Source organism: Gallinula chloropus, assembly GCF_964237585.1.
Source record: "Gallinula chloropus genome assembly, chromosome: 3".
Taxonomy (NCBI): domain Eukaryota; kingdom Metazoa; phylum Chordata; class Aves; order Gruiformes; family Rallidae; genus Gallinula; species Gallinula chloropus.
Window position 1 is genome coordinate 43309369 of NC_140087.1, and position 14426 is coordinate 43323794.

General features: G+C 39.8%; 1 protein-coding gene across 1 annotated transcript in view; it reads left to right on the forward strand.

The window, feature by feature from the left end:
• The window catches only part of ACTN2 (actinin alpha 2), a 71917-nt gene that overhangs the window by 14192 nt on the left and 43299 nt on the right, over nt 1-14426 (forward strand). Inside the window, exons 2-3 of the mRNA XM_084261502.1 lie at nt 9598-9712; nt 10899-11018. Of these exons, the coding sequence (XP_084117628.1) occupies nt 9598-9712; nt 10899-11018 (235 nt within the window). The remainder of the gene's footprint in view (nt 1-9597; nt 9713-10898; nt 11019-14426) is intronic.

The window sequence follows — 14426 nt, forward strand, 5'->3', positions numbered from 1 at the left end:
AGTAGGTTCTGGTTTTGATTAATTTTAAAGTTCTTTATTTAGAAGATATTTATAGCTCTGTCAACTTTCTGTTCTTTCTTATTACTGTTTCTTTACTAGGTTATTGTGGGGGTTTTTTTGAGTAGTGTTTAAGCTCCTCAAAAGCATCAATGAATTTTCCCCCACAATAGTGGTGTGGGATATGGAGGGTTTATTCTCATTATCCCTGAATGCAGAAGTGGGACACTTAAAAGAAGTCAACTATGGCTAACATCTGCTCCTATTGTTGTTGAAAGGATTTTACTCCCAGATGAAGGATTGTGGATCACAAAATGATTGGCATTTAGCACAATAAAAACATTTTTTTTTAATTCCAGTTTTTAGACCGTTGCAAATCTGGGGACAAAACACAAGTGCCAAGATTTCTTCTCCAGATCATAATATAGACCTTGGGAAATGTATGTGCCCCCAGACCAGATGATTGAATCCACTTTCATTTTAATTTGGTTTATGTTTAACTTTCTGTGAACACTTCTCTGACTGTTGAGTTTGAATCTTCCTTCCCTCTATCTTACTACATGTCTTCAGCTTTGTTTCTTTATTATTCTCTGTCTTCATCCTTCTGCTTTCTTTTTCTCCAACAACCTGACAAATCTCCAATATTATATTTATTTTAGCTAAGGGAAATTAGGGGCTCATACAAAAGTAGAAGCAGGGAATATTATTCCTAGATTGTCTTATTCAGTGCTACTGCCCTGCCAGTAGTTCTCCATGCCGTGTTTCTGCAGCTATTTATTACCGTAGGAGCGCAGCGCTTCAGACTTCTTGGTAATCTGCATCCAGCTTTCTTCAAGTCACTTCACTGATTTGTCAAGGTTAGTTTGAATTGTAGCTCTGTCACAAAACATGCTCACAGGCACATCATTTTGCTGTCGTTTTCAAATTATTCTGTCATCTAAATGAGTGAGTGTAGTATAGGAAATGATTCAGGGCAGATTTCTACAGAAGTATACTTAAATAAGCCCTTCCACTTCGTGGTGAGCCATTACTTGCCATTAATAGGAATAAACTCTGACTTGTTAAACACTTTTTTTGTCTCCTCTCCTTCTCATAGGGCTTTGTGTTTAGTTTTCATCTTAGATAAACAGCTTTCTGCTGTTGCAGGCAGCTTAGTTACATGACATAAGAAATCAGCTTCAGAAGAGTCCTGGTGGGGAAAACTTTAAAATACTCTAACTAGAGGAACTAGAATAAATGGCTAGAGTAGTAATATCATGAGGGGAGGACGTGCATGTACCTAAATGCAGGCTTAGAAACAAACATTTTTGCTTGCTTGTCCTTGGAAGTTGATTTTTTTTTAAATAGAAGCTTAGATTCTGCAAAAAGCCTGGAAACGTTTCCCACTTCTGCATAAATAAAATATGCCAAAGCTTTTTATCACCTATAAGACTGATTTTCACTTTATTATTAAATTTACCACTTGTGGTTGCTCTGCTCTGCTTACTGGTAGGAATGTATTAAAAACCACTCAGAATTAAAAGAACACACCAGAAGTAGACAGCAGGTATTTTTTTCCCCTGACAGTTCCTTTGTCTTTCTTATTCCTTCACTTTAGCAAGTTGAGTAGGTTGCAGTTCTATTGTAAAGATAAGAATAGGTAAAGATTTATTGTAGTTTTTATAATGCAAGGTAAAAATGCTCCTATGCTTTTACTAAGGCTTTTCATTGGATTATTGCATCTTCTATTTCTCTGTTTTCTGAGCAGGGTTCTCTTATTTGAGTGACTCTTGAAATTCCAGAAATGAAAAGTAGATTTAGACCAGAATTGTCCTAGAGATCTGAATACTTTTTAGTTTCAAATGGGATTTCAAACATTGCATGTGCTCCTACTTTGAAAATATCAATGTTTCTGATAAATAATTCTGCAATTTTGGATGTATTCTCTTAAACTGATAAAAATACACAAATGGATAGCCTGGTGGCACTGCATGTATTTTGAGAAGTCACACATTTGGATCATATGGATGCCTGCTGCTGTAAAACTGTCATAAATGGGTGTCATCAACAGTAACTAAAAAGGAAGGGGCTTCCTGAAAGGAGTAGAGCTGTTGCAGCATTATACCTATGGTCCATCAAAGACCTGAGCTGTCTGAAGATTTACCTGAATTTTCATGCTTGAGATTGATGCTTCTCTCTCATGTGTAAAGATGGGCTTATGTGTCTGAAAAACTTCTGCCTTTTCCAGCTATCTCATGCAATCCAATAAAGCTATTATCTGCCTGTTCCTAACAAACTTTGCAGTATGGAAACTGTTTTATCCCTTCCAAAGACTTTGTGAAACCTCTTATCTTACTTTCTTTCCTTCCTGTTCTTCCCTTAGGAAAAAAGGCAGACGTGAGGACAGCACATGCAGTGATCCATACTGAATTTCCCATACATCTTTGCTGCCTCCTGAGTTTTCTTTCAGTTTTAGACCAAATGGGGCAACATAACCTTTCTTTGTTGTTTCCTCAGAAGGAGAGAACTAATGTCACTCACTTTGTAAAAAGAACAAAAAAACCAAAAAAAAAAGCTCAGTAATTTTCATGACATTTCTCAGGGTTCAGCCTTGCCAAAATATTCCTGAAGGGATATTTACATGCTCTGGGTTTGTTTTTTTTTTTTTTGTTAATGCTAAGCACTGTAAAACAGACGTGCAATCATTCAGTGCTGGAAGGGGGCTGCATGTTTTACAGGAAACTCTAGCCCTGCATAGGATTAAGCCACCTGCTTTGTAGGGACTGAGGTCTCCCCGGGCTTACCCATGCAAGCGAAATGCAGAACACGAGTATGTGCAGTGTCCTGTGTGAAGAGTGTGTCCCTTTGATGTCTTCTCTGAATGACAAAATTAAGGAACTGGGGTGAAGTTCCCTTAGTTACTGCAGCAGACCTGCTGACAGTACAGGGTATGCTAACACATTGTCTCTGTCTGACACCATCCATTCCGCAATATGGATGGAGGTGCTGGAGCAGGGAGGCCTTTCCTCAACGTTGGATTTGGAAATATTGTGACAGAGCTTCTACCAACTGTCTCTGTGAGACGGTTCTGTGCTATCCTTTCTGCTGTTCCCAGGAGTTTGGCTGTGACATACTGCCTGTGATCTGAAGCTTTCCTTTTAATGACCTGTTGGAATATGCTAAGCTTTTCCCTTACCTTGGCCTTCCAAGGCATCCTTCACTGTGTTTTGTTTGAGCTGTTGCTGTGCTCTGGTGTGTTTGGTGTTAAAATCCCACTTTGCCTACCAAGTGTTTTAGTAGGATCGAGTTGTACTGATGAATCACCCTCCTGTTATGGTTCCTCTAGTTATTTTACTAACATGTACCAATGCATTTAGGCTTCCACTGCAGGCAAAAATAGGAGTAAGGGGACAGTTAATAGTAGTTCAAACTAACCAGCAAGATTTTATTTATTTCCAATTCATAAAAAATACACTCATTTGCCTAATATACTAAAAGTACAGCTGATCTACGTGTTCTGGGAACATCTAAAAGATTAAAGCTAAAGGAGGGAAGGTTTAGATTAGATATTAGGGGAAAGTTTTTTACAGAAAGAGTGGTGAGGTGCTGGAACAGGCTGCCCAGAGAGGTAGTGGATTCCCCGCCCCTGGAGGTGTTCAAGGCCAGGTTGGATGGGGCCCTGGGCAGCCTTGTGTAGCTCCAGGCTGGAGGTTGGTGTCCCTGCCTGTGGCAGGGGGGTTGGAGCTCTATGATCCTTGGGGTCCCTTCCAACCCAGACCATTCTATGATTCTATGATTCTATGATTCTATCCCATGTGTAGTCCTTGGTTCACGTCAAGCTGTGCAATTTTCTGCTGCTTTTTGCCATCATGTGCCTTCTTTTGGGAGCACAATTCAACAGTTAAGAGACCAGGAGCCAACACAGACTGTATCCTGAGCCCTGAGAAAAGCCCTGATCCTGCAGTCATTAGAACACTCTGTAGACACAGGAGCTAGGAGATCATGTTGCAGGTTCACAACTTATATTTTAAAACATGGATAACAGACAGATGGGCAATTCTTCAAGGGGAAACCTCAGTCTGGCCTACTGGGAATGTCCTGGCAGGGACCCTTCTGTAACACCCTTGCCATGCGTTCAGAGCCCGGTAATGTTCCGTATAACTACAGAGTGAATCACTGCATCCCATTTAGCCTACAAGTAATGAAGACCCTCAGCTAGCACAAGCAGAGAGGAAAAATACTTTGGAAGAAGAGCAATAAAGCAGAGTTTTAAGAAACAGCCCTATTAGACTGAGATAATTAGGGATAAGGTGTATATAAACAAATATCTTGAAAGTTTATATTTGAAGTTAATTTTCTTTGGGTGTGTTCTGCACTGGGTATTAGAATTTAATGTCCGCTTGAATTGTGCTTCTGCTTTCCTTAACAGACACAGGAATTAGTGATTCCTGTTACTGCACTTTCATATATTAAAATTGGATTTTGTCTGTATTTTCTTCTGTAAATGTGGTAGAAGTCTAGAAAAAACCACAAATGACAGATGGGCCAGTAGCCTTTCTGGTGGGGGGATAGACAAGCAGACACATGCCTTTTAACATCAAGATAATTTTAAAACTTGTAAATATTATGAATTTATTGTAATTCATGTAAGTTAGAGAGAGTGAAAGGCAGCATTAACTTCTGTTATGAGACATGTACTAAATAGGACATGGGTCTCAAATCCATTATTGGGCTGGATCAGCTTCTCAGTTTCAGTTCTGAATACAAGTGAATAAATCTTCCTGAACTTGTGGATTGTATCCCCTGTACACATCCCCATGCAAGTTGCACTGCCATTTTGATGATGCACGTTTTGGACTCGCTGTCAGTGCCAAACTAGAAATTTTCCCTGTATCTCAGCAGATGCAAAGAGCTGTCTTGTGGCATGTGGACAGGTGACAGTATTAGAGACAGCAATAACTGGTGCTTTCTAAATTCTCTTTCTCCCTATTGTCTCATTCACATACAAAACTTATTATTATAGCAGCTTTCTCTGTTTCTGGCTTTGAAGCACTAGCAAAAATAAATTGTCATTTCACCCACATAAAACAGCATGTGTGGGCCTTTTCAAGAGTGTAGGACAATTCAGCTCTCTCAGATTTCACTTCTTTCAGCAAATCATGTCCTTCATTGTGCATATGTAAAAATAGTTGCACTACAGAATGGGCATACCCTATTATTTTTTGGCATTAGCTGCAGTTGATGGATAGTTAATTAGGGATATGGGTTTTTTTCCTGCTCATTGATTGCAGTTCTGCTTGTAAAACTAAGTGGCCTGTGTAGATTACTAGGGAAGGCTGTTGGTTTTTTTTTTTTTCCTCAGGTACAGGCTTATCTATCACATATCTATGAATCCAAATTATGGAGAATATGCTATTGGCAGTCTTCACAGTGAGACTAAGTGGGCACAGAACATAAACTGCACTGTCTTTTCTAGAGTTGTTTTTTCCAAAACAGACCCGTGACAGCAGTAGACAATTAATAGTGCATGAAGAGAACATTTACCTGTGGGACTACAAATTGTTTGGCTTCCTGCCCCACATCCTGTCTTGTATGGTTGTTCATCTAAGAAAGTCAGCAAAGTTTCCTTAGTAGTTATAACTTTGAAAAGTAGATTTTTTTTAAAAAATATATTTTATTTGTAGAGCCACATATGGTAAATAAACTTGAAAAAGAAACGTATAGCTTTCTAGGCACTTATTTGTATCCCTCCTGGTATTCAGCTTGGTGCCTTCAGTCCTGCTTTGTTTCTCTGGGCAATCTGATACTCTGAAATGTGCTGTACAGCTCAGCAGAAAAAGGAATTTGCTTTGTCTAAGTCATTTAATAGCTTTTAAATCCTAGTGGATTACAAATTTGCGGGGTACTATATGCTGGCTGTATCTTGATCTCCAGGACTTAAACGTGCTTTGAATTGTTTCTTAATAACTATGAATAGAACTGTTAGTTAAAGCCAAAGCAGTGAGAACAAGTGGTATCACAATAAGAATGGGGTGGGGGTTAAATAAAATGTGGATTATGGAAACTTAAAATTTGCAAGTGAAGTTTTGCAGTAGCTTTAATACAGTCACGAATGGCGTCACTGAAACATAGTCAACACTTCCCTAAGTAGCATTCTTGCAACTGTGTTTAGCCCTGGGAAAATAAACCACTTTGGAAGGCACCAAGCTATGAAGTCACATGCTGACAGTCTGCTGTAATGTACTGCAGCAACAGTTTTCATGAGGCACAAGGCAACTGTCATGAGGGTCTAGCACCATTTCATCATCTGGTGCGCTGGTAAAATAGAAAGCTCTGAGAAACTGTAGTTTGGATAAAAGAACTAAATATTTTATTCTATATTTATAGAGAGGATAATCTAAGATATCTAGACACAGATAGGCTAAATAAAGAATCCATTCACAGTAGAGCGCTTCCACATAATTTATCTCATGAATGGAGACTGTAGTTCCATGTCCAGGCTTCAGAATCCTACAATGTCAATGACAAACCCCGATACTGCTGGAAGGAATCTTATAACCTACCCATATAGAAAAGCAGCCCAGAAAACAGGCAACTGTCATCAAATTGTTTATTGAAAACATCTTGACTCCTTGTTTATGTCATAGCAGCATTGGCTGCTTAGTGTCCTCATAAAATGAAGACTGAGGAAAGATGATGTGAAGGTGTGCAGATCAGGAGGGAAGAGGTGTTATCTGGTATCTAGAGGACAGCACTGAGAGGTGGAACACCCAGTATATAGTTTTAATTTTTCTGCCAAGATTCAATGATCATATGTGCCTCAGTTTGTCTCTCAGCAGATTCTGTAAGAAGTGCTGTAAAGACGTCTGTTTTCAAGAGAAACTACTTAAATCATTTGAAAACTTTGGGATCTTTGGATAAAATTTGTATTTTGTGTCTATTAGTACAGCATCCAGTAAATTTAATCAGCTGTTGTAGAGGTAAAGTGGAGGACCAAGGTGGACAAGATTCTAATTTGCTTTTTTATATATATTTATACATGCATATATGAGCTAAGAAGTGCCAGGCTCCATTTCTTAAGAATCTGAGATGTAGCTTTCTTCACAGTAGGAATCAGCTTTGTGTTTTAAGACTGTTATAACTGGCGAGGTCGTTGCCATTAAACTCTTAATTAAATGAAAAATAGGGAAAACTCATTTACTTGGGTGGTACAAAGTCAGAACATTCATGATAAATATCTAAAAGTCGGGGTGGAGGTTTTCCTCAGGTTCCTCTTTGAGTTTAGCATGGTGTGCTTGGGACAGTTCCACGAACTGCAGTAGCATCTGCAGATAAGCCCGTGACCGTCATTTAAGCTGAAGTCATGAAAAGCTCCTTCATTTACTGGTTCAGCTTTCTAATATTTATTTGCCATATTTCCATGCAGGGTTTCAGCTGGGTTTTTTTATATTACCATGCTATTGTTCCTTCCAAGGTTCTTGCTGTAACTTTATTATTTGCAAATCAGTTAATGTGGTGCTAAGCCTTTTTAGATACATATCACTAGAAAAAGATACTGCTTAAGGCAGGCAAGTTAGTCTTATAAACTGGATAACCCTATAATGATCCAAACCAAATGCCATCCTAAGACTCCATCATATTGAGCCCCGAGGGTGAAGGTGCCTAATATCTGTGCTGTGATGCTTGACACACTCTGGTTTCAGGTCTCCCATGAGTTCAGTAAAGCTCATTACCTTAAAATCAGGAACGTTTTACCTTGCTGAATGACTGCTTTTTAACCTAACATCAGTTTATTAGAATAGAGGTATTTGCAGAGATCTTCAGCTGCAGCTATACTTATCTCCATCTGCATACAGAACAGTTTTTTATGCTTCTACCTGCAGCTTTTCCCCTGCAGGTCAACAGGACCCTTGGCCAGAACCTCTTCTAATATTCTCTCCTTTCTTTGGGCGTCTACGGTTAGGGATCTCACTGCAGAGCATCCCCATATCCATCCCTCTTCTTCTTTTTTCCCCTTGAAAAGAAGTGAATAAAATTACATTTCAGCAAGCTGCACCTTGGCATTGTGGGAGTACTGAGAAAAGAGTCCAGCAAGCTGCACATTAATTTTTCACAAAAGATGAGTCAAACCCCCCAAAAAATCAAAATGTTATTCTTTAAAAGAAAGTTGCATTTCTAAGAATAGACAATTTTTGAAAATGCAATCCATACCATCTTAAAGTATGAAATCTATCCAGAATTTTCAAGATTCATTTCCAGAGAAAGTTTTTGCCTTCCATCTACTGGCCTGACCCATTCTGTTTCTGAGAGATCAGAAATTAAATAGTCTAAAAAACCATGCAAGAAACAAAAAGGCCAAAGGAAATCTAATACTGACAGTGGAAATTTAGCATATTTTAGGGTACTATTTACATTAAATGTTTTTAAAACTATGGTAATTTGTAATAGCAAAAGAAGGGGAATACCTGACAAGCTTAAGTAGCTGAAGTCTTACTTACAAAAATGTTTGACCTTGTTATATACTTACAGTTAAATACCTGGTGAAATACCTAGTAAATGCAAAATTGCTTTAGATATCTTAAAAGACATTGAAAAGCAAGGGAAATTTGTCAGAAGGCTGAGAAGTACTGGATATTTGAAAACAGACTCATTTGAACTGTTAAGTGTTAGAGTAGTCAATGTCTTGATTTCATTCAGACAAAAAGTAATGTGTATATGACAGCTGTAGGTCAACGGAGTTTGTTCTGCTTTTCCCCTCTGCAAGTGAGAGCAGACTTGGTTATTCTCTGTGGAGAGAGGAATGTACATGGTTGCTTTGTGACTGGTTTTGCCCCGCAGACTTAAGTATCTGTGTTTGTGTTTCATTCAGTTGTGGTCGCTTTCTGAACATTCTATATTACAGTTTAAAAATAAAACCCTTGGTAAGGCAGACCCTGTATGTGCAGGTCCTGCGTGTGAAACTTCGGCCCTTGAATTATTCTCAGATTTCAAGCTCTATTCTAATTATTCATGTTTTCAAAGGGCATGCTGCTTCTCACTGTACTTACAAGTAGGAGAAGATGCAATTTTGCTGGTATCCTTGTTGTATGAAATCTCTGTTCTGTTACTTCATCTTGAAGAGCTTTCTCACAGGTTCCTGTTTGTGAGAAATACATTATGTGTCCCTGGCACAGATAACCTGAGAAGACTTGTTTATCATAGCATGAATCTAGGTAGAAGAACTTTTTACTTGTGTCCATGCTATTGCCTACGTTTTACTGTCACACAGCTTCCTTTAATCGATGTCTCTTCAAGGAAGCATGTGTACTGGATAAATCCTAATATAAAAATATGTGTTCATAAAACATTGAGACAAATTTTGCTTTTATGTATAGATCCTTTTTGGGTAGAGTTTACAAGCAGAATCTAGCACGACAGTGCTTCTAATCGAGCAGTTCTTTGCATGTTCGTGAACATCTTGGATAAGAATCTTGAACTCATCAGTGTGTATAAAATGGAGTTGGGCATCCAAATTTCTAAGACAGTACTGACAATCTCAGGTGCAGTGTTTACTCAGTGGCTTAGCAGCTCTTTTGGAAAATGCCTTGTGGATAATTTTTTGGGTTTTAATTCTTATTACAGACGTTTACAGCCTGGTGCAATTCCCACCTGAGGAAAGCAGGCACACAGATTGAGAATATCGAGGAGGACTTCAGAAATGGCCTCAAACTAATGCTCCTCTTGGAAGTTATCTCAGGTTGGTCAAAATAAAGTTTGCTCTGTGTTTACAGCATATTAGTGGAAACACTCTTAAAAGAACAAACAATATGAATGGTTCAAAACAGTTGGCACGAACTTTAAGCAAACTGAAAAGTGAGAGATGAAGCACACTGTAAAAACAAAAGAGGGGGGGAAAAAGGTCTATTTTTTCATTATTTCCAAAATTTTCTGTTTTGTGCTTTTGTTCCTGGATACCACAGTGTGTTGCTGGACAAACCACAAACATTGAGGGCCTGACCTTAGCCCCTAACAATTAAAAAGCCTTTACAATTAGGTTATAAATTTACTTTATTCCACTTCTAGTGTTTTGTCAAAAGCAGGTGCCTGAAGTATAACTAGATCAATATTTAGCTACAAGTAATTAGTTTAATTTTTCAGAAGAGTAGAATATCCAAGAGCTCCTTTTGACAAAGTGATGTAAACTCACTACATCATCTGTTTCATGTATTATTCAGAGTTCCCAAGGCACACTTAGAATGCCCCTGAATGGGAAGGGAATAGTTCAAGTTACAGACACACGATAAAGTTGGAAAAGGGCAAGAAGAATTTTACAGAGTCTTTATGGAAAAGACAGTTTACATTTTTGCTGGAGATTTCTGTGGGGAAAGAAGATCTTCACATGGCCACTCTTCATGAAATGGTAGTCATCTTTTCAGAGGTTCTTCATGAATGTTTGAAAAGATAAGTCAATTCAAACCTATCAGCTTATGCTGTAAAATTAACTGTACTGGATGAGGTTGTTAAAAGCCATTGTTCTTGGTCAGATTTGGAATGGTGCTATGGCTGGATAGAGTCCAGCCTCTCTTTACAGTCAGGCAGGTAAGGGTGATGAACTCTGCGACCATCCTGCCTTCTTAATATTCAGCTACTCTAATGCAGACAGTAGCAATGAACAAGAAGTCAAATAGCAGGAAGGACTCACATGCATTCCAGATGTTTAGGGCAAACATAAAATTTTAAACTCTGGTTTTACTGCTATGTCAGAAAGATCTAAGTCAGAATTTTGTTCAAAGCCATTTAACATTCTTTCAGAAAGATACCTGTTAAAAACCCTGCTGTCTGTTAGGCAGTGTTTAGGGTACATTCACTGTTGAGTTCTAATCACTTGGGTGTGTGTAGCCAGGGGTGTGTAAGAATAACACATTAACTTTGTCATTCTGCAGGGGAAAGACTACCGAAACCAGACAGAGGGAAGATGCGCTTCCATAAAATTGCCAATGTCAACAAAGCTCTGGATTATATTGCCAGCAAAGGAGTGAAACTTGTGTCAATTGGTGCAGAAGGTATGTGACAGAACTTGACAATGCTTTTTACTTAGATCCTAGGCACTCACACTGCAAACCCCGACAGACACCCTTGGCCAAACTGCACTGCCTCTTCTCTGTGTATGGGTAACTCAAAAATCCCTTACTATTGACCGCAGACCTGTGGCTGTGCAAGGACAAGAGGTGGCATTTTATGGACATCTGGAGAAGGATAGAGGTATAAATGGGCTCTGAGATTAGTTCATCTCCAAGGTTACATTGAATTGTCTGTGTTTTGGTGAGTGTTCAGATAATGGTTTCTTCTTTTGGACCATTACATTATTCTTATACATTATTAAAAATAAGGAAGTCCTTTAGAAATCAGGTTGATTTACAGCATGTCCTTTATTGATCTGGGATCTTTTTTTATCTTTAGGACATACTATTCAGACAAGACAAAGGCTGATATCACTACCAGGTGGCTGGGACCTAGTCCCATTTTATTATGAGACTGACAGTGCCTGGCAGCTGTGTTTCTAAAATTCAGATGCAGAGTTAAAGAAGTGATCAAAAGAAATTATGAAAGCTGGGGAGAGCCTGTACATAGGAAGAAAGTGGGGCAGGATGTTGTTTACTGAAGTTACTGCTTTGTTATTGTTCTGTTGTTCAGGTAGTTAAAAAACCTCATGCTGTTGGCTAGCTAAATGCTGGTAGATGTAAACTCTGAGCTAAAGAAAGCAGACTCTCACTGCAAGTGAACCTGTGCCTGCTATGGGATTGTTTACATAAAGGGCAGAGGTCTGTCTAGAACTAGCTGTTCCATGGATAATGCTTTGCATAGCCATTTCCATACAAAGGAGTGATGTTGCTAGCATGATAACCATCCACTTCTGATTCCATAGCCTCAGTGATGTGCTGTCTATTCTGGGGGCAGCCTCTAACATGTCCTTAAAGCAAAACTCTGGCTGTAACCTCAGTATTACAGTGAGAAGCACTAGCTATATTCTGTTCACATTGCTAGGCCTTTTTACATTGATTTATAAGCCTTCTCTTCCCGTCTTCTGATTCTTCAGGCTGATATATGTCCTTATTCTGACTTCCAAACCTTGATCTCAGGGAGATCACTGTAATTGTGGCTGGAGCAGGGAGATTCTTTAGGAGAGCTAAGGGCATCTGTAGAAATAATAGAGAGATCTATCAGCATTCCATGATTCCACAATGAATGGGTTTGAGCTAGCCTACCTGGTTCCTCAAGTATCGTTCACCAAATGTGTTCATTTTCTAGATCAAGAATTCCAAAATCTCAAGAAATGTCTGTCCTCTGGGCAGAGCATTTGTTTGAACTCCCTTTCATTCATTTGAGACTGAACTGGGTGGGTCATCTGAGTCCAAATCCATACCATGTATCTTTAGGCACATAAGAGAGACCTTTTTGGGGGAATTTATCATTAATGGGAAGGGACAGGCAATTCCCAAAGGCATTTCATGTCTTAGTAGAGCAGTACAGTATTTCGGGGTGCCTGGCTCCCTGTGTCAGTTGTACAGGCAGTCAAGGGCAGCTGGGCCCTTTGCTCAATTAAATGAGGTGGGATGGAAAAATGTGCCCCTACCCTAAATCTCTGCAGTTTAGGGTTCTTCTGAGAGCGACATGACATTAAATGGACAGCAGAGGGTACTGAAGAGACAATTTATGTGCAGAAATGAGAATTAAAAATACAGAAGCCTGTTTGTTAGCCAGTGCAAAGATACTGAAGTATGGCTTGAGGAGCAAATATATGGTAGCTTCTGTAATGTCATGCTGAGATTCCAAGAAAGCAAGAGTTTAGCAAAGGGAGTATCTTGTGGGTCAGTGGTCGCTGTCTCTGATCACTTTGTCCAATGTGGTAATGCTTTCACACCTAGGTTCCTCAAGCAAGGCTGGGGCTATCAAACTGAGATATGTCAGCGCATATCTGCTTCTGGAAGGCTCACATCAGCTCTCTGCACTCCCATCTCCCTCATTTGGCCCTGCTCATTGCTGCTTTTCACTCCTAGGGTACTCAGACTAGGAAGCAGCACTTGAGCACTTCCTATATCACCTGAAGGCAAAGCATCTGGGATAGCTCAGAGCAGCCATTAAACCCATTTAAACTCACCCTGCTGTTCTCTTTGGCAGCAACTGCCATGAGTGTATGCTCTATGCTAGTAGGTAATTCCCTCTGGGAGGGAGGTAGGAGCCAGAGGCAGTAACCTCTTCCAGCTTCTCAACCAGTTGCTGCAAGGTGGTGTCTGTCTGGGCACTCGGTATTTCTTCCTGCGTGTACCAGCAGGCCGTGGTAAACCAGGAGATTAAGGCCATGCTCCTGGCTGTGCTGCAGGCTTTTCTTGCCTGTTTCTGGAATTCTCCATCTGTAAAATGAAGGGATTAGAAGCAAAAATTAATTAATGTTTTAAATTCTTGGACAGGAGCAGAGGAGAAAACCTCCACTGCTGCTGTCACAGCGTATGTGCAGAGCAGAACCTGTCATTGTAAGACATTGCACTATGTCAAGAATGGCTACTGGCACACATTAGATTACACCCATGTGGGCAGGGGCAGATAGATTCGTGTGCCTTCCACTCCTACTCTAAACAGGCTGAACACAAAGCCAGCTCTGGCCCAGACGTGCTTAGTGCTCTGTGAAGTTTACCACATCCCCTCTACTAAATTTTTTATGGAAGGGACCGCGCTGTGCTGATGCAGCAATGCAGTATCGCTGGGTATGGTTTCACAGTGTGGGACCTCTGGCATTGGTACGTGTTTAAAGAGTCACTGTGCCCCCTTGTCCTGCATACTTGCTCCCACACTTCACAGCCCTAACCTGTCACTTGGGCTGACAACTGTTTCTGTAGCTGTGCTGGAGATTGGATCAGCAATGTGAGCCGGTTTAAAACACACTTCTTGTTATCTTTTGTTGCATTTTCCAGCATTGTTGACTGGGCAGTCATTGTAGTATGAAGATGGAAAAAATGCTGTCAAGGAGGCACAGGCTCCTTAAGCTTGTACTGTTATCAGAGTCCTTAACCCCTTAACTCACTGCCTCTGTGTGTGAGCATGGGGCATATGGGCTTGTCTGTAACCATCTGTTTTGGCATTCTCTGAGTTACAAGGATACTTGGAATAGTTTTTAATTTCCAAAGCATGAAAGTTTTGTATCTAATTCTGCTGAGGATCATGTTTTATTATCTGATATGCTGAGTGGTGAAGAGCACGTAGGCATTTGAAATGAGGCCTCAAAACAAAGATTAAGCTACAATTCCTGTGGAAATTACTATAAAGTTCAATTCAGTGTTTTTGGGGGGTAAGGCCATCATTAGCGTTCTAAGGCTGACTACCTAGGGCTGTCTGTGGAGTGGATAGAGAGAGGTGATCAGCTTTAACTGTGATGCTGAGCTGAAGGCCAATTTAGCTACTCTGATCTGTCTTGT